Below are 19,535 nucleotides of genomic sequence, written 5' to 3'. Positions count from 1 at the left end.
TAGCTTTTTATTAAAAATTTATTTTCAATATAGAATTTAAATAGATTTAAAATGTAGAACAAAAAAAAATTGAGAATAATTAGAAATGACCAAAAATATTCTAGAATAACAGATGAAACTAAATATATTTTGATTTTGATACTGATTCTCAAATATGACATCAGAAAAAAAAATCATGCAAAAAATTTACTTACAGAAGATGGTACAGTAATGACATGACTATGCTGTTGCTGTTGATGATTAGATTGTAAACAATGTTGTCTATGCAGTCCAGTTGATGGAGGTTGAGTTGGCGGTCTGCTTCTTCTCTCACTCCATGATCTTGCACCCATTTTGTAATGACTAATGATACATGTGATTAGCCCTAATGTTAAAATTATGGCTATCACAATTATTATTATCTGTACTGTAGACACTGAAATAAAAATCATAAGAGTTACAAATAAATTTATAAAACTTCAAAATTTTAAATGTGGAAAAATCAGTATGTATTGTAGATTGAAATCAAGAAGAAGATAAATTGTTTTAGATTTTGAGTTACAAAAATTTGAAGCATGCATAAATGAAACATTCTGAAAATGAATTAAATTAAATTATGTATGTTCAATTATTAAGGCTAGAAAAACTAAAAATATGAGCTATAAATCAATAATTAAACAATTTAATTTATAAATAAAGAATCCTTTAAAAATGTAAATTATAAAATTTTGAAACTATTTCACCACAAATTTTCATGCAGCTAAACACTATCAATAAAGTGTCTATTTCTCCATTAAAAATAATATAGCATTGTTTAGATAACAGCAGCTTTTTTAAATGTAAAGGTTGAATCAACACATTAAATGTATGAAAAATACTTATAAATGCTATGAAACACATTTATATACATAAAAAATGAAAATTGAAAAATTTTATTTACACAATTAGAGAAAATTAAATATAAATTTTTATTGAAATTATTGCCACTTATGAATGTGTTTAAATCTTGAAACTTTAAAATCAAAATACTTAGAAAATATTTTTCTTTTTAATGATTTTTATCTATCAAGATATCTTTTTAATTCTACTTGCAGATATAAATTTTAAGTTTTCTTAATATGCAGCTATAAGTAAAAATTAACATTAAAATTAAGAACACAATAAATTTAATGAATTGATAATATATGAGAGTAATTTTTGCTTTACCATAAATTACATTTTTTAATTAATTAAACAATGCTGTCAAAAATGCAAAATGTCAAAACTTTGCATTTTTTTAAATTTTTATATTGCAGCAGATTTATGGTTTTAACAAAACTTAATTCTGAATCATGTGCATTTGAAATAAATATTGGACTATTTCAAATAAATGAAAAAGTATATATTAAGCTAAATATTTTAAAAACAAGTTTAAATGATTTCTGTATTTGTATAACAAAAATACAATATTATAATTTTACTAATGTTATAACCTAATTTGTTTCAATTTTATTGATACTTAGGAATATTTCTCTGGGATGGTTCAAGTATATATTTAGTACTGTTGTTTAAAATTTTTATTTTGTGAATTAAATATGTTAATGTATAATAGATTCATGTGTCTGCAAAGTTGCAGGAATATTAAGACAACATAAGTAGAGTAAAATTTTTGTTAAACTGCATTTTGATCTTGTATCAACTTTTATTCATTTAATTTTATAATCACTGGCACATATATAAAAGTGATATAAGTCAAAAAATAGGAAAACATTGAATTACTTTACAATTTCATAAACTACTTTTCAAGAGAAATGTGTTTTTTTTTCTTTTTATGATCCCAGATATTTTTTAAATATTAACTCTAAGGTCAAATATAACTTCAAACAAAAAATATGTGAATACATTTGCAATAATCTAAGTAGTAAGTATAATCTAACCATATTGTGAGAAATTTTTCAATAGTAAAATAAATGATACTTACAAATGAAAATTACTCTTTCTATTAAATAATAATAATAAACTTCAAGAACATCAATCTATTTTTAATTTCTTGTTTTTAAATTGAAAAATCTTATTTTATTATAATTATTACACTTACAAATGAAATGATTAGTTTTTAAAATTAGCTATGAAAATTATTATAAAATAACAGGTTAATAATTTGACAAACAAATGCTTCAAATTACTTCCAACAAATGTTTTATCAATATATTTTGACAACACTAAAACAAAGTTTTGAAATTTTCCAGGTGTTAAGGCAATGAATCAAATAAAATATCTTTATTCATGTAATTACACTTAAAAAAAATTATTATACTTAGATATTTTATAAACAATGTATGTCGTCATATTGGATTTTATAGGAACTTCAGATATAGATTTCTAATTTCAGTTATATCAATCTAACAAGGAGCAACAGATGTTTCCTAATTGGCATCAAAGCAAAAGTTATACAAGTACACTTTAAGAATTAGAACAATTTAAATGTTTTTCTTTTTATGCATTCATTTTTTGGCATATCTGTTCTTAAATTTTATATTCTGTTGTCTTCCTATATTTAGTAAAAGTTCTTTTAGACTATATAATGTATTTGGTGTATAGTTTCATTAGCTCTAGTCCATCAAATCTCTTGATTTTTGACCAGTTTCCAAAATAATTATCATCCAAATAAAAAGAAAATTATATAGATTTCTTTAATTAGCTTATAAAAAAGAATAAACCAATTTCATAATATCTGTAATAATTCAATATAAAATTGGATAAATCTTAAATGAAATTTTAAAAATTAATCACAGAAACAATATTATTTACTATTAATCAATATTTTTGAAAACATCTATAAGTAATGTATGTTTGTCACTTATTCTGAGCATATTTTCTGTAAAGAATTAGCAGTTAAGTAAATGGCAGAATCAATTTGGATATATAGCTATACACATACACATTAATATTCAGTATTTAATGAAAGATTTTGTAAAATTTTTTTAATCTGAATGTGAAAATTATGCTTAAGGTATTGGCTAGGATTAAAAAATAAAATTTGAAACATTTTAAATACTTATTATTTAAAGTTAAACACACTGTGTAGTGAGATTTTGTTTGGATTTTTAACTAGATGTCAAACAAACAAAAACAAAACAGACATTTTATGTAAATATTTCTTTAATATTAAATTTATTTTTTAATGAAAAAGTAAACCTATTTTAAGAGACATTAAATTTAGTTATATTGTTTTATAAACAAAGAAATAAATTAATGAAACTGATTTTATTCTTTTTACTCTCTACCTTTTGAACACTAAGCCTTTTTTATCATGCCAATCATGGGAACAGCCAGGCCAACAAATGGCTAGGTATGAAGGATAGGGTTCAACATATCTGGGACAGATTGCCCCTGAAAAGTTTCTGGATTCAATCCTGAGTCTCTCAGAGGTATGCTGATGCCTTAATTGTCTCAGCCATCAATTAAAACACAAAGATTAGTAACACATTCTTATTAAATTAACATAATTGATTTTTTTTTCATAAAGTTTGAAACCTAGTTTAAAGTTCATGACCGCAGGAATTTTTCTTATAAATGCTGCACCATTAAATTTTATGTGATATCAATTCAAACTTCACAGATATAAAAACTCCTTTCTGAAAACGAAGTTTAAATCATAAAATATTTTCGTATAATTTATATTAAGAATTTAAATTCAAGATGTTTTCTCGGATAAAAATTCCAAATTAATTTTTAATATATTATTCATTATCTTCCTGATAAGTAAAATGAATCGGTTGATAGTATTTTTTAATGGAAATTCAGAAAAGTTTTCTCGAGAAAATTATTATTATTATACAAAAACGAAATCACAAAATCCCACAAAAAATCTTTATAGAAAAAGTAAGAAATAAAATGCATTTTCACAATCAATTAAAATAATAATGACGAAGTTTTCGTTTAAAACTGAATTACTTCACTAACCAATTGTTAATGTTAATTTTTAAATAAGGTTAGATAAAAATTCCAGCTTTTAATTTCACTGGATTAAAATTGTTAAATTTGTTTAAAGCTTACCAAAATGAAAAATCCCCATTGGAGAAATCACAGACAAAAATCGATAAGAAAAGAAACCATACAGTATTTTTTATTATTATTTTTATTACTATGAATTCGCAGTAATAAAGACAAGCAGGCTTTGTTCCTATATGGCCCCCTCTCTGCAAGCATCAAGTCGTCAAACCGAGTCTGGGGAGACAACAGCAGACCAGCTGTCCACAGCTCGATACGTCTGGCACATGAACTACTGAAACCCAGACAATCGAATCGATTCCACGGTTAGTCGGTCGTTGTGACGTCTGCCCCAGGCAAGAATACAAATCACAATCTAGTAAAACCTGCATTGTGTTTCTCTCGCAAATTGGGAAGTCGGTGCAATCACACTAATCTCTAATATTGGATACTGCAAGCCAGACTGATTATAGAATGTAATGACGGTTAAAAATCGATTCCTAGAAAGAAATGTATTCGACTAACATTTTTACTGGACTCGACAGACAAGTAAGACCGGTTAAGTAGTCAGCCTGTCTGGATAAAGGATAAACTGTTTCTTGATTCGTCTCCAATCAGGAAAAGTTAACAATTTGATAGATATTTGCAACGACACTAACATCTTAAATACTTTCCATGCAACTGAATTGCCATTTTATGGTTCCTTTTCCAACATTTTCATACTTAGTTGTATAAAAATATATTACGTTATTTTTTATTCGATATTTCAAGTCAGGTTAAGTTATTCTTTAATCTCTACGAAGTCAAAGCTATAAAAATTCACTACTCAATTTTATTAAATATTTTAAATCTAATATTCAAACGTACTCTATATCGATATTACCTAATTCCAACTTTCACTATATCTTTACTGTTGAATATCCATTTTCCTTTCCAAAACACCCTTCATTTTTGATATTCGTTATCGATTGCTCGCTCTTCTCTAAAAAGGAAAGCCTGACATTCTTATAAACCTTAGCATTTTAGATTAATCAATATTTTCTCATCTGATCTATACATTATTATTTCAAAAAGATAAACAAACCTCTGTCCCGATTTATTTTATTCCTTGTTATTTATCACCTAATCTTTATTGGACTTTCCTCCAATAGGCTTTTTATATATATACAGCATATTATCCATTGTTGCTGGGTTTGTTGATGTAAAACATCTTTGTTATTTGGTCATGACTAAACTTTTTCCTGTTCTATAAACCACCGTCTGGCTCTCAAGGTCACTTTATATACGCCACTTAATGACTACGTCATCGTTTTTGTTCAACTGAGCAGAACTCGTATTTCATTTTAATTTCAACAGTATTATATATATATTACACATACACATTAATATTCAGTATTTAATGAAAGATTTTGTAAAATTTTTTTAATCTGAATGTGAAAATTATGCTTAAGGTATTGGCTAGGATTAAAAAATAAAATTTGAAACATTTTAAATACTTATTATTTAAAGTTAAACACACNACACACACACACGTGTGTGTGTGTGTATGTGTGTGTGTGAATATGTAAGTAGTATATAAAGTTTGCAATTTTTAATTGAATTTAGATCGTTGTAAATCCTAATTCGCGCTAAACGTTATTAATCCAGCCGAAATACTACCGTAATGGATTAATAACTTTCAATGGAAGAATTCGACTTCTTAAATGGTTTTTCTCATCTATTTATATAACCTTACAGGAGAACAATCGCTAAATAAAGAGTGACTAGCCAAGAATACACTACTCTAATTATCCAGAAAGTTCGTCTATACGAATACAAATATAATCTCGTGGACATCAAAAATCTGTTGAAAAACCGATTTTTTAAATGATAAACTATTGTGAAAATCAAAATTTCATAATAATTTTATTAATATTTATCCTGTATTAATAAATAAACTATATAGGTAGCCTATATATATATAGTACTATATACATCATATGAAATCATGTTAACTTTAATTTTCTTTATCAAAGAAAATTCCGAAATTTTTTGAATTAACTTTATTCTAAAAGTTTAGAATAAAGTTAATTCTAAGGAGAGGAATATCTTATTGTCTGCCATCCAAACAGACAAAATCAGGGTTGGATTTTAGTAAATAAAATGATCTAGTCGAAATAATTCTTCTCCAAGTTTAAATAAAATATATCTGAATAAGAATGTAAAGATTCTTAAAAGTTATTTAGTTCGTCCTTCATCAAAAAACAAAAATATTTCAAGCGATAGATTATATTAAATTTAAAAATTTTTCTCCTTCCATCAGTACATTTGACAGAGCGCAATTATCACGCTTATAATAAATTAATCCCAGTTAGCATTTAATTCGATCATTTATATTCCAGCAAGATCAAGATGAAAATTTAATTCTCGAAAAATTTTATTAAGATACTGCCAATAAGAGGTCTTTATCAAAACTTTCATTTGCTTAACATTGTTTCAAAATTTCAAGTTCGTTCCTAATTGAAAGATTTCATTTAAAACTTGGACAAAAGCGTTTATTGATGAGAAGAGGTCATTAGATCCTAACAGGATTTATTCCAAATTTAGCACTGGTGTACCGAGCATTATCAGTATATTACACAGGTCGTTTGGAATTTAATGTTGATGTATTGAACAGAATTTCAATATATGTTAGTGTCCCACGCTATTAGAGCAGGATTGATACTGGCTCAACAGATAATGGACAGTTTAACATTACATTGTATAATTATCTACTTCCTTCTGTCTCAATTACAGTAGGAGAAAGAGAAAAAAAACTGTGTCTGGTAATAGAAAATATAATCAGTTCTCAGAACATGCATAATGCACGCAAATGGAAAATAAGCTACGTTTCGATAGGTGTTTAGTAAACAAAACGCTAATGGGACAAGCATTAAAATATACCAGACGTCAATAATCAGTAAGGAACCATTTTGGAATTGTAATTAAGACCAAACACACTCGACAGCTGGGGAAAACCTGAGTTTACAAACAATAAAATTGTTTGCCATGACACAAAATGATAATATGTACTGTACAAGACATTATCTTTATAATGTTTCCCTCTACGACCAAAGTTATTTATGGAAAAACAACAAGGTTATTATTTTATCTGATTTCATTTCCTGTAATTGTAAAAAATTCAATTTCTTGATGATAAATATCATAATAGAAGTTATTCCTAAACTAGCATTACTGCCTTTTCCCTAAATATTAACTATACATATTTCCCGTGATGTAGTAACTTAATATAGACGAGAACGAAATAACAAAACAATTACAAATGAATTTTTTTTGTTCGGTAAAAATTAAAGCATTTTAAAAAACTCTTCGATATACATAATCACGAATGAATTAATTTTTAACGATCAACAACCGATCGATTTAATATTTCGCTTTCCTATCATATTGCCAGATACAAATTTGTTAGTTATTCAAATAAAATTATAATCATCACAATTATAACATTGCTTAGCAGAGAATTACAATTATTAATCTTTCTGCCCTATAATCAAGTATAATTTTTGTTTCGCATTTAGAAAAGTTTAAGAAAAATTTTTTATTTATAACATTTATTGAAACTTTCTCTTCTTATCTGAACACAATCTTTTCGGTTTTTTACTCTGTTTCATTACAATGAAAAAAAAAGTTGAATAAAAATGGACATTCTTAAATGCAAAAAGAATATATGTATATACTATATAATAGATTTATTACTGGAGTATTAAACTCGTTTATAAATTAGAACATTATCAATGACTAGTGAGTATACTGTATAGTAAATATTTTTGTTTTAATATTTTATCAGCTTAAAACCCACCAAAAACTGTTTCTTTTACGCAATACTAGGAACATATAATTTTTAGTATATTACAAATACTAAAATTGCCATTTTAATTCTCGAGTGATGATTATTTTTCAATTTAAGTAGTGATAATGATTTCAATTTGAATAAATTTTAAAAAAAAGGTATAAAAATTTTTACGAAATAAAGTACGAAAGCCATGGATGCATAAAATAAGATTTTACATACTATACTACAATATATGTGATGATAAATCCCGTCGACTATTAATCTCCCAACATTCCATTCTGACATATCACTTGTGTCTTGTCTTATATGTATATAATGCATATTATTATTATTATTATTAGCACAAGAATAATTTTTATTAATTTTGTATTGTTATAAATTCAAAACTCATCGTTTTGTTGCCGCTCATATTATAAAAAATTTGACAATATTTTTAGGGACTTTTCAAAATTTAAATTCGAGTAAAAAGAGTCAGAAATTTAATTCAATTCTCAGTATTTTTCATGTATATAAAAAGTTAAAAAAATTAGCATAATACATATCAAGTTCTATGTGTATGCCCAATTTTCCACGAGTAGTAAAAATTTTTAAATTAGAAAATGTCCGAATAATTCTTCAGAGAGAAACTTTAAATAAAGAAAAATAATTTAAACACTACAAATGTGTGTGTATGTATATATATATATATAAATTTTTTGATTCATTCAAACTTTTATTATCCATTCTTTTCTTCTGCAGATTTACTTCCACACTCAGCGTCTCAGAAATCATCCGGCACGCACATTCACGCTTACTTTTGAATCGGTCATCCATGCAAGAACATCATTAACTTCACATTTTAACATCTCATTTATCACCTTTACATCTACACTGGAATAATTTCTACTTCCCAATAACTTTAATTGCATGAAATTCCTCGAATTTCTTTTATGACTTTTGACATCTGATACTAGTGGAGAAACAATTTTTATCTAAAAACTTTTAAATTTCTCAAGCCGACAGAGTCCAAACGTTTCAAGGAAAATACCGGTTTCAAATACAGACGCTATTACTCTGCTAATAGACGAATTTTGTAAATCTCTCCAAGACAAATTAATTTTGTCAAAATGAGTTATTGAATTTAAAACAGTTTCAATAGTAATAGTAATAATAAATCTCACATCCATATAACAAATTACTTTTGTTAGTCATTCTTTTATGACAATGACAAATTGCAAACTATAGTATCAGATCAGAGAAACAATAAGGCATAAAATAAGTACACTGTTCAATTAAAATCGGCCGAAAAAATTTATGAGTAGCAGATTATTATTATTATATTCAACTTGACTACGGCGTTATGATTACACAGCTGTAATAGCACGGTTGCCTAAATTAAATCTATTTTTCATAACAGTATTAACTTTACACTTAATTAATAGATTCTGTCCTCCATACTTCTTTCATACCTAGCAGTAGGCCTACTATTTCTCCGTCCTTGACCAGTCTACATTTTTTCAAACAGGTAGTTATGTAAAGAACAAATAAAGCAGGTTCTATGGATTTCCGCTCCGTGTAGTTTGACCTGATATTTTCCTCTCAAAGGGTTATTGCATCTGCCAAAGATATACTCGACTATGGAATTTTCCTAATAAATGTTAAAATTTTTCTTTTGTTTCATACACCATTTTATAGATTTCAATATGAAATATTGTTATTAGCGAAATAAAATTTCGCTACGTTCCCAAAACATTAAAACTGATACCTAAATCAAATATAAAACAGGTTTCTATATACCATTTTCAAGTATAGATTATACGCAAGAATATTCCGAAATTCGAATAGCAGCAGTAATTTCGAAAAATAATCAATAAACTTTTAGCTGACGATATTCAGTATTTCATGTGTAATATATATTATTTACATATTACGGCAATTCAACCTTTGCGCCATTAAATTTTTTCATAACTCGATAACGTAATCTTTTCCATCTCCAGTTGGCATTTTGTAAGCAAGATCTACTTAACAGATTAAGTATCTTAATATTAAAATTTTATAAATTTGAACTGTTATTTTTATGTTAATTTCATAATTTTTATGAGTATTATATGCTATTTTAATTTTTTCTATATTCTATATAAAAATAATATGTATGTACATAATACTTACAAAAACACGATTTCGATTAAATAAATTTAAAGGTAGAAGTTTTTCGAAATTTTTAAGGAAATATATATTTTCTTAGCACTTATGTTATCTTGAATCATCAACTTTTAGCACGTCTGAAATAGAAAAATCTATTCTTGTATTATATTTTTATCCAGAAAAATGTGTTTATACCATTTTTCTTTTTGCAATTTGTTTCGTTATACTTTTGCATTTTCATCGTTTCCTCTCCTTGATAAGATGGATATTGCAAAAGAGATACGGTGGCAATCAGCAAAATTTATGTTTTTCGGATGAGATTTGACTCAAAAAACGAAATGGAACAATTCATAAACGGTTTTTCTCATTCTCTATTCCATCCTATAGGTATGTGTGTGTGTATATATATATATATTTATTTTTCAATGGTAGAGATTTACTTTACACAATATTTATTATGATTATTATTATTTTAAATTTTAACTGATCTCATAAACCAAATCAGATGTTTCCATATAATCAGAAAAGTCTTCTCGCTTTTATTTCGTACTTTCCACCATTAGAAAGTAATATTCACTAAGTAATGTTTATAATTTCTTGCTTTAAAAACCCATGTAACCACTATACTTTTTAATAATTATTCTAATATTTATTAATAACCGACAAATGCGTGGCCTCCAGACATTATTAATCAACCAGCATTCTTTCAAAATTTTAATCCCGGTTTCCTTTTTTTCCAGAATGTTGTAAACCCATTAAACAAAACCGGTGGAAAAGAGGAGAAAGATAGTCGAACAAAGAAAGTTTTAATGAAGTTTAAAGTTTTAAAAATTAATATTAAATCCTCATGTTTACTGTTCTTGCTTTATCAGAATTTTCTGAACGCGTCTGGAAATATCGAGGAAAAAACAACGCAAAAAAATCTAATACAAAGCAGTTTTTGGTGAATGTTTTTTCACAAAAGAAGATCGCTTAGTGGAAACCAGTCTGCGCTTGGAGGCACCAAGAGGGGTGAAACCAGCTGATGGGCAGACGGAGGGAACCAGCTGTCTGGTTCCCTCTCCTGGCAGACGGAAAAAGAGGGGGAGAACGTAGCCAAAGGGTTTCCGGTGACCAGTTTGTCCACTACCCAGTTCGAGTCGCATAAGGCAGGATGTACCCTGTAGTTAGCTGAGGTATTATGAAACTGGGCATGCGCCTAAACGACGAGACAGGTGCATCGTACCGTTGGCTATCATAACCTTTCTTTTATCGACTAAAACCAGGATAGTTCAGCGCTGGTTAAAATATATACGTACAGAATTAGAACAGAAGTCTACTAATAACAGTTCAGCAATAACGCTTAGAACCGATTATTGATCGAGGCTCGTGACCTAAATTATATCCTGAAAGGACAACCAACACAGACTAAACATCTTGCGTCACTATGCCCGAGCCCTTATCTGTCTGAGTCTAGCAAAAATACGATCTGCACTATCTGCGACATCCAGAAAAACCGACAGAACGTAGACATCTGCCATATAATAAAAATGCTTAAATGGTTGTTCTTAGTTCTATCTATCTACATTTATTATATAAAAGATTTATTTAACGATAAAAATTAAGTTTCGAAGGTCGCATGACGCTTACCACCGATTTATATTAACTTTGACGTAATTAAACCATGTTTAGACAGAGATAAGGTGAACATAAACAGATATCAAAGTAACAGAATAAATAAAAACGAATACATGATAGGCTCAAACTTTATCGAATTTTTGCTTATCTAATTTACGACACACTGTAAATAATCACATATGTAAAGTATTAATAAGAATGCAAAATCTTGTGAATGATAGCACTGTAACAACTAATATAACTTTTTGTATATGTACAATTTAAATAAAGAAATTATTTGATTACAGATACTAGACTAAACATGAACATGCTATATTACATGTCGACGATATACTATTTTTTGAATTATAATTATAGGGGGGAGAGAGTGAGAGACAGAGAGAATGGGGATACAGAATAGTCTTAAAATATATTACAGCGACTGCATTTAGCATGACTCTAGGAAATGTACTCTCGCATCATCTTTTCGACACTCCACAAAATAAAAAATAAAATCTAAAAGAAATAAGAGAAAAAGAGTGGTTGTCAAGTGGTTCTAATCCTAATAGTAGAGGCATTAATGTTCTCTTTCTCAGACTGTCTGTCCGGATGCTTTTAGTGAGGGGTTCTGATGGACTAAACTATTGACAAGTAAAAAGACGAACTAGGAAACTGAAGTTTTCACTTTCATCATATGATACTTCAACTTTTATCTTTTTAAATACAAATAACGAAATAATATTTTTTCGGCGTTTCTTTCTGTTTTTTAGAAACTAATGATAAAAGTTGTTTGATTTCAGAATACCATTTTGTTTACTAGTTTATTTTGTTTACAAATTAATCCTAAATTTATACAAAATAATGAAAAGTACTATTATATTAAATTCGTTAAACTATCGAATAAACAGATGTTTCTCAATCATTTTTGACCTGCAGACTTCAATAAGAGCATTTAATCATTTGAGGATTTGCATTTTTTCGCGGACTCGCACGAGAATTACTAAATTTGGTAGGGTAATCATCAGCTACTCAAATAGTTGTTGCACAGTATTTATTGATAGAAAACTAATACATTGAATTTCGACGTGAAAGATACGATCTTATATTTCAAACAAGAATATAATAAAACGTAATTTTGTTAAATGTTTGTATGTTTAAAACCATAATTTTACATTTGAATGCGACTATCTTACTAGTTTTAAAAATTCTTAAGTGCCATTTTAAAAATAAATTTACATTGGAGCTGAGTAGATTTTTCCTCCTCGACTAACTTTACGTAACAGTTGTCCTCTTGGCTTATTTCCTACACAATCGACAGACTTTCCTCTACGTTAACATTAAACTCGCAGCTACTACGGCTATATTGCATTTATGCTGACGAAGTGTTTCGCATAATCTCAGTTTTTCTCCAATAATAGGAAAAGGATAATGTGAAAGAAAATGTAGGAGGGCCGACAGGCACGCGGCCACACCAGCAGTCGGTCAACAACCTTTTTGCGCTGACAAACAAGTAGCACACAAAACTTTCACACGTAAATGCTTGACGTTCTGTCCTCCTGCAGATGGAATCTCTACTTGACTACGTATCATTATCAAAGTAAGGCGTTTCCGGATATGCAGTACCGACACCATATTGCATGTGAAGGAAAGCATAAACCGATCCGTTTTAAAATAATTCTATTATTTAAATCCAGGTAAGTTTTACTGCCGTTATAAATAGAAATGAATCACTTAGCACATCGTTCTGACTTCCTGATAACAGCCTGACTCATTTAAATCCTACCGGAAACGTATTATATACAAAAATCTGTCTATACTCACCTAGGAGACATTTTCCGGCTATACAGAACGGAACAGATACATCCAAATAAAGTATCGGTCAGTAGCAGACGAGAGGACGGACGACAGAGACGTCCTCGGCACACGGACGTGCGTAAACCTGATCCGTCACTGACGTTGGATCAATACAGACGTCTGGGTTTTCCCTTCAGCTGGTTTGGTCGGAACGAGTCGATTATCTAACTGAGGAAGGGAGAAGTGAAGCGGAGGGACCGGGTCATGGACACCGAGGGTCGAGCGGATCGAGACATAAAGAGGGAGGACGTAGCAGTAACCCTTTCACAATTAATCTAACGGAGAGAAGGAGTATGGACAATACAATGATCCAATCTGTTTCGAATATAATAAAATCTCCCATTTATGTTAGTTAACTTTATATATTTTAGAAAAAGCTACCAGATTCGATTTTATTTTCTCTGAGAATAACAAGCAACCCATTTGTTTCTTACTGCTAAGTCATATTTTTGCTTATTAAGGACAAAACGTGCACTCTTTCATAACTCATTCTGCACTGACCCGGCGAATATCGTTTCTAAAAAAAGCCGGGTTATCCACATGTCATAGACCAACAACAAATAATTATTCTGTTTATTAAATAATATGTTTATGATATAAATGGCCTTATAACTCATTATGCCATCTGTCAGAAGGCTGAAATAAAAATCATTATCATGTTCGTTCTGTTTAAAAGTGTGTATACATATACGCTTTATATATATATGGAATAACAAACATGGAATATATATATATATATTCCATGTTTGTTTCGGATTAACCATAGAACACTATTATTTAAATCGTTTTTTCCCCATATCTTTTACAAACAAAAATGTAGGTTATGAAAATGGGATGGGTGACTTTTCCTTCTCAATAAATTATTAAAGATGCATAAAACTAAAAAGAATTAGGAATTTACATCTGGAAAACGTTTTCTTATAAGATTATTATTCTGTTAAAAATAGTAAGCACTCATCGAAAATTTGGACATTCTAAATAGGATAAACAATTTTATTAATCACATATCTATTTACAACATATATCTACGACCGAAAGTACCAATCTGCAAAATCTGATAAAATTGCCTTTGAATGTGACAAAACAAATCTAAAATAAAAATTGTTTCCAGTCAAATATAAACACATATAGAACAGATATTCATATCATAGAATATTCTGCGTCATATAATACATTTCTAGTAACTCTCCAAGGATACTAAAATCATTTTTCTATTTTCTACAATGTTAATGTCTAATTTTATTTAATTGCCATTATAATAAATCACAAAATGAATAATGTAATCCTACCATATAAAAAACGAAGAACTTCTTGGAAAAAAAAAACAAAAGGAATAATTTTACCGAAAGTTTAGATTTTTGATATTATTAAATGGCGATTTGTATTCTTCTATAGATCGTTTCTTTTCTGCGTATAAAAAAGCCAAATTATAAAAAGAATCATTGCCGTTCAGTAAAAAGCCTGAGAAATAGTAGACAAATATTTGCACTTGTGTTATTTGGTATTAATAAATGACAGATAACGAGATGGGAAAGGTTACTTGACTGAATTAATTAGCGAGTGAGTCAATCGAGATAATCCAAAAAAGGAATATTTAATCAGATATGAAAATATTTCGAGATTAACATACAAAAAATTATACGCCAATTACTGTGCTTATTTGTTACAAAGAACTTAAAATACGAAAGGCCTTTCTGGTGACGTAAAAAACCTACTTACTAATAGTAACGTTATCTTCATTCTCGACAATATTCTCCACGTGTAGGTAATAAGGAAGCTGTGCAGTGTGGAGGGAGGGAGGCGCACAGACAGGCGAAGCAGACAATGCCACCGCGCCTACACGTGCGGAAGGGGGCCGAAAATAGGGATAGATCGTTGGCCTGGCGCTGTGTTTGACGTCATAAATGCAGCCAGGCCAAACTGGTCTTGGTTCGTAGACGATTGTTCATTCATCTACCCCTCAGACAGTCGTTCGGAAGAAACAGAAGACAAAATTTCTGTGAGAAACTAAAACAGACAGTTCCAATCGCCTAGGATTAAATTTACCTAAATGCTCATTTTAACAAGAAGATTTTGAATTTGATTAGAAATTCAAAAATAAATAAATAAATAATAATAATAACTCGTTTACATTTTATTCTTTTTCTCTATATAAAATACACGGAAATAGTTGAAATTTAAAAAAAGCTACCTTACACTCGAAACACGCATGTTCGTTAAATTTTGATGTCTAAACGAAAGGAGAAAAAATTCCTATTTGATTTATGCGCAAGGTTAATTTTGAAACATTAAATTCAGTCTCATAGGATCTAATTGTCACGAGACATAACTTGGTAATTTTTTAATGTTTCTTTTTAAGAAGAAAAAAAATCTGGATTGAAAATTATATCTAAAAATGTAAGTGTTTTAAAAGTTTTTCCGCTTCCAAGTTACGTGATAATCAAATTACTTTCTTAATATACTTTTTTTAAGATCGGTTTTGTTTATTTAAATTCAAATAACTAAAAAAATTGTAACTTACACTTTTATATAAAATTACCATTCATTCAGGTTCTTTTTATCCTATCTAACAATACAAACATTTTTCATGTAATTTTATCCGTAAAACATTTGTCCAATTCTAAATACGATTAATATTTCATTTTTTTAAAAATAAAGAATTAATTGTATTTTGAATTTTTAAACATTAAGAATTAAAAGACAGTAAAATTATTTTAAAAAATTAAAATAATTCTAATTCTTCCAAATTAGAATAATTATGATAAATACGAATGCATACAAATATACTGTATAATCGTTTCTATATGTAATTGTATATAAGTCCGCAATTTAAAATACAAAAATAAGTAAATAAATAACTCAGCTGCCAATTATCTAAATTTGACGATGGTAATTTTCATAAAATTTCAAATTAAACTTAAAAAAAATAAATAAACTAAAACAATAATTATTCCTAAACAATTTCTATGCATCGTGATAATATCACGGCGTATATTTGCGTGTAACTTATGCTGAACCGCCTTTCATTCAGGATGAGAAATCCTATTATGAACGAATAGTCGAAAACGCCTAAAAGTAAGAGATCTACCAGAACATTAAATCATTCTTCTCATGAACAGGAAATGATGCTATTAAGTCTACGTTTATTATGAGCATATAGCAAATCTAACATCATAATGTTGGATATTATTGATTATAATTGTTGCTACTAATTTAAATTAATGTTTGAATACATGAGATCTCTTTTTAAAATTAAAATTGAACATGAAAATGAAATTTTAAAATTAATTATATTACAATGAATTAATCTGTCACCCAAATAAAATAATCGGCGTTATTTCTTCTCGTTTCGAAAAAATAACGACTAAGTAATAAAACTGATTTCAAGCAAACAGAATCCATGAAAATAGTAAAATATTTGGGATACGAGTTGTCAAGACAAAAACTGTTTATCGTTTTATTTAAGGTTTTCTCGTGTAGATAAAACTAAATTATGTTCAACTAAACAAATCAAATCGCAACTCTATTTTTCTTATTTAAAACATACTTATTTTAATATAAGGAATTGAAAAATATTCTTTAAAATATTTATTCAACAAAAAATATAACTAGATAAAATTTTACAGTTTATAAAAGTAAATTAGTTCCTTACTGAAAGAATTAATTTTAAGGATCTTTGAAATAAAATTATTACAAATATTAAAATTAGACTAACATCATTAGAAAAAATGAGATAAACATTACTAAAATGATATTTCGCCTATACTGTATATGAATGTTTCGATCGTGTGATAATTAAATAAAAACAGTATTCAACAAATGAAATTTTAAAATAAAATTTAAAAATTCATTTTTTATAACGCTTAAAATGAAATATACTTCTAATCTGCTAGGGAAAAATTACCCCTATACATTTTTATCACTACTACTAATTCTGATATTTGAAAATAATTTGGAGAAAATCAGTAATGTCAAATTTGATATAAACAGAGCTTTTCAGATGTTTTATTGCTACTTTATGTTATTGTTTAACAATTAGATGATTTAACTAATAAATGCATCACTTGTTACACAAAAATATACGTAGACACTAAGAACTGTAATAAAAGCTAAAAGCAGGTGTTTTCTAATAGTAAAAATACGTTGTAGGAGAAAAGTTTGACACCAGTTTCTCTTAGCAAAATCGAGGCACATATTTATTTTTAAAATATCAGCCAATTTATATCTTACAATACCAATATGACAAGAAATATGTATTTTTAACAGCAACAATTACACATATTTATTATTGAAAAAATAAAAGGAGATATTCACAAACGTATAAAGGGATAAAAAAAATCTTTCTAAAAGAAATCAGTGAATGTTCATATAGTTTATAACGAACAACGTTTATTACAAATAACTCTATATGCATTTTCCAGTAAATTAAAAAAAAAATTTATATGTAATTATGATTATTTCTACACCTAATAGCATTTCGAAAATTAATCATAGCATAGCCTCTTTACATGATACACGAGAAAATACCAAAAGGCAAAAAGTTACAGTTCGATATATAATTAGCTAATAACAGTATCATCACAACCACTTCATTCACTATATGAAGTGAGAATAGCTTTTGAGTAAGAAAAACAGGTACGAGTAAACTGATAAGCCTGTAATTTTGGAATTACGAAATTCTGCTTTAAAATTTAGCAAATAAGTTTTATTAAATTTCACACGATTATTTAAATAACTTTTAAACTTGACTGTCAAATAAAATTTTGTTGTTCAAGAAATATCATTATCAGCTATGTTCTTGAACCTATCTGTAAGTCCTTTCAGGAAGCCACACACACACTTGTTTTATTCGGTATATGCATCTCATATGTGCTTATACAAGTATATGGGCGTATATAATGATTGTGTTTGTGTAATATATATATACACACACACAGAAAGGTTACCAATAAAAAGTAATAATATAAGCTTAAAATCAATGTTTGTTATAAAAATTAAAAACATCCCAAAAAATAAATAGAATAAAGCATTCGTGATGACATTTTTTACATTTTATTTTCACTCTTTAGTTTCTATGTTTTTGAACCACTTTATAAGTCCTTTCTTTCGAGAAGCCACACACAGCCAACACACATTTGTTTAATTCGGTAGGCCTATATGCATTTCGGGCTTACTATCTGCTCTGTTCATTTCCTTATTTTATTAATTTCATTTACACTCTTATATGATCACAATCATTTAAATTTTTTTTAAAGATAAGCGTGTAAATGAAACGAGTAAATGTTTATTGTGACATCGTCACAATGCCGGGCTGCAATTTTTAATCATATTTTTTTAATTTATTTAATTTAAAATATACACTCTCCATCTTCAAATTTGTAGTGTCTTGTCCCTGTACATCATACTTTTCCTTCAGCAATCGCGTTATATCGGTCATCTATCTAACTCCTTTCATGGGAAATTTTTATATTGAAATAACGTGACTTCCAGTTTGCATCGGAAGTTCGCATATAGTTAATCTGGGCCTCCTGCTCTTAAACATTCCGTATCTGGTCTCAGCTTTCATCTATCTAACTCAGTTCTCGAGATTAAGGAAAGACAGTCAGACAAACTGATGACATTGGGAATTTATAATTTCAAATTGCAGCCCAATTAATAAAATAAGGAAATGAAGAGAGGCAGATAGTAAGCTCGAAACGCATATCCCGAATTATACTAAAGAGTGCTGGCTGAGTGTGGCTTCCCGAAAGAAAGGACTTAGGCCTATAGATTGGTTCAAAAACATAATAGCTAAAAACAAAGAATGAAAAAACAAAATGTAAAAAAATGTCATCACAAACGCTTTATTCTATTTTTCTTTCGCATGTTATTAATTTTTATAACAAACACTGATTTTAAGCTTATACTATTACCATTTATTAGTAACCATTGTATAATTATATACAGTATAGCGTCGATTATCCGAAAGTCAATCATCCGAAAGAATTCCAGTCGGCAAATTTAAATTTTCGCAAGTGCTGTGGCGCTGCAATCTTTGGCTATGTCTTGGGCTACTCAAATATTTTACGTTTTTGATACTAAATTAACTTCTGAAGTATAATTTTTTATTGTTTTTATATTTTTCAATATATTTATTTTGTTCGTACAAAATAAAAAAATAATTTTTAACGATACAATA

At 28.1% G+C, this 19,535-nt stretch overlaps 1 protein-coding gene across 4 annotated transcripts in view; it reads right to left on the bottom strand.

Annotated features, from left to right (window-relative positions):
* Window positions 1–19,535, bottom strand: part of LOC111625253 (protein TMEPAI-like) — a 128,860-nt gene that overhangs the window by 3,905 nt on the left and 105,420 nt on the right. For 2 of the 4 annotated variants that reach the window (XM_023368356.1, XM_023368353.1), the window contains exon 2: window positions 195–415. In XM_023368356.1, the coding sequence (XP_023224124.1) occupies window positions 195–415 (221 nt within the window). Of the gene's footprint in view, window positions 1–194; window positions 416–4,017; window positions 4,797–8,002; window positions 8,163–19,535 lie in introns of those variants that run through there. The other 2 variants (XM_023368355.1, XM_023368354.1) reach the window with 2 other exon arrangements.

This window comes from Centruroides sculpturatus, unplaced genomic scaffold, assembly GCF_000671375.1.
Source record: "Centruroides sculpturatus isolate CEXI.00-Female unplaced genomic scaffold, Cexi_2.0 scaffold393, whole genome shotgun sequence".
Taxonomy (NCBI): domain Eukaryota; kingdom Metazoa; phylum Arthropoda; class Arachnida; order Scorpiones; family Buthidae; genus Centruroides; species Centruroides sculpturatus.
The sequence above is the reverse complement of the archived record's forward strand: the minus strand, read 5'-3'. Positions and strand labels throughout refer to the sequence as shown.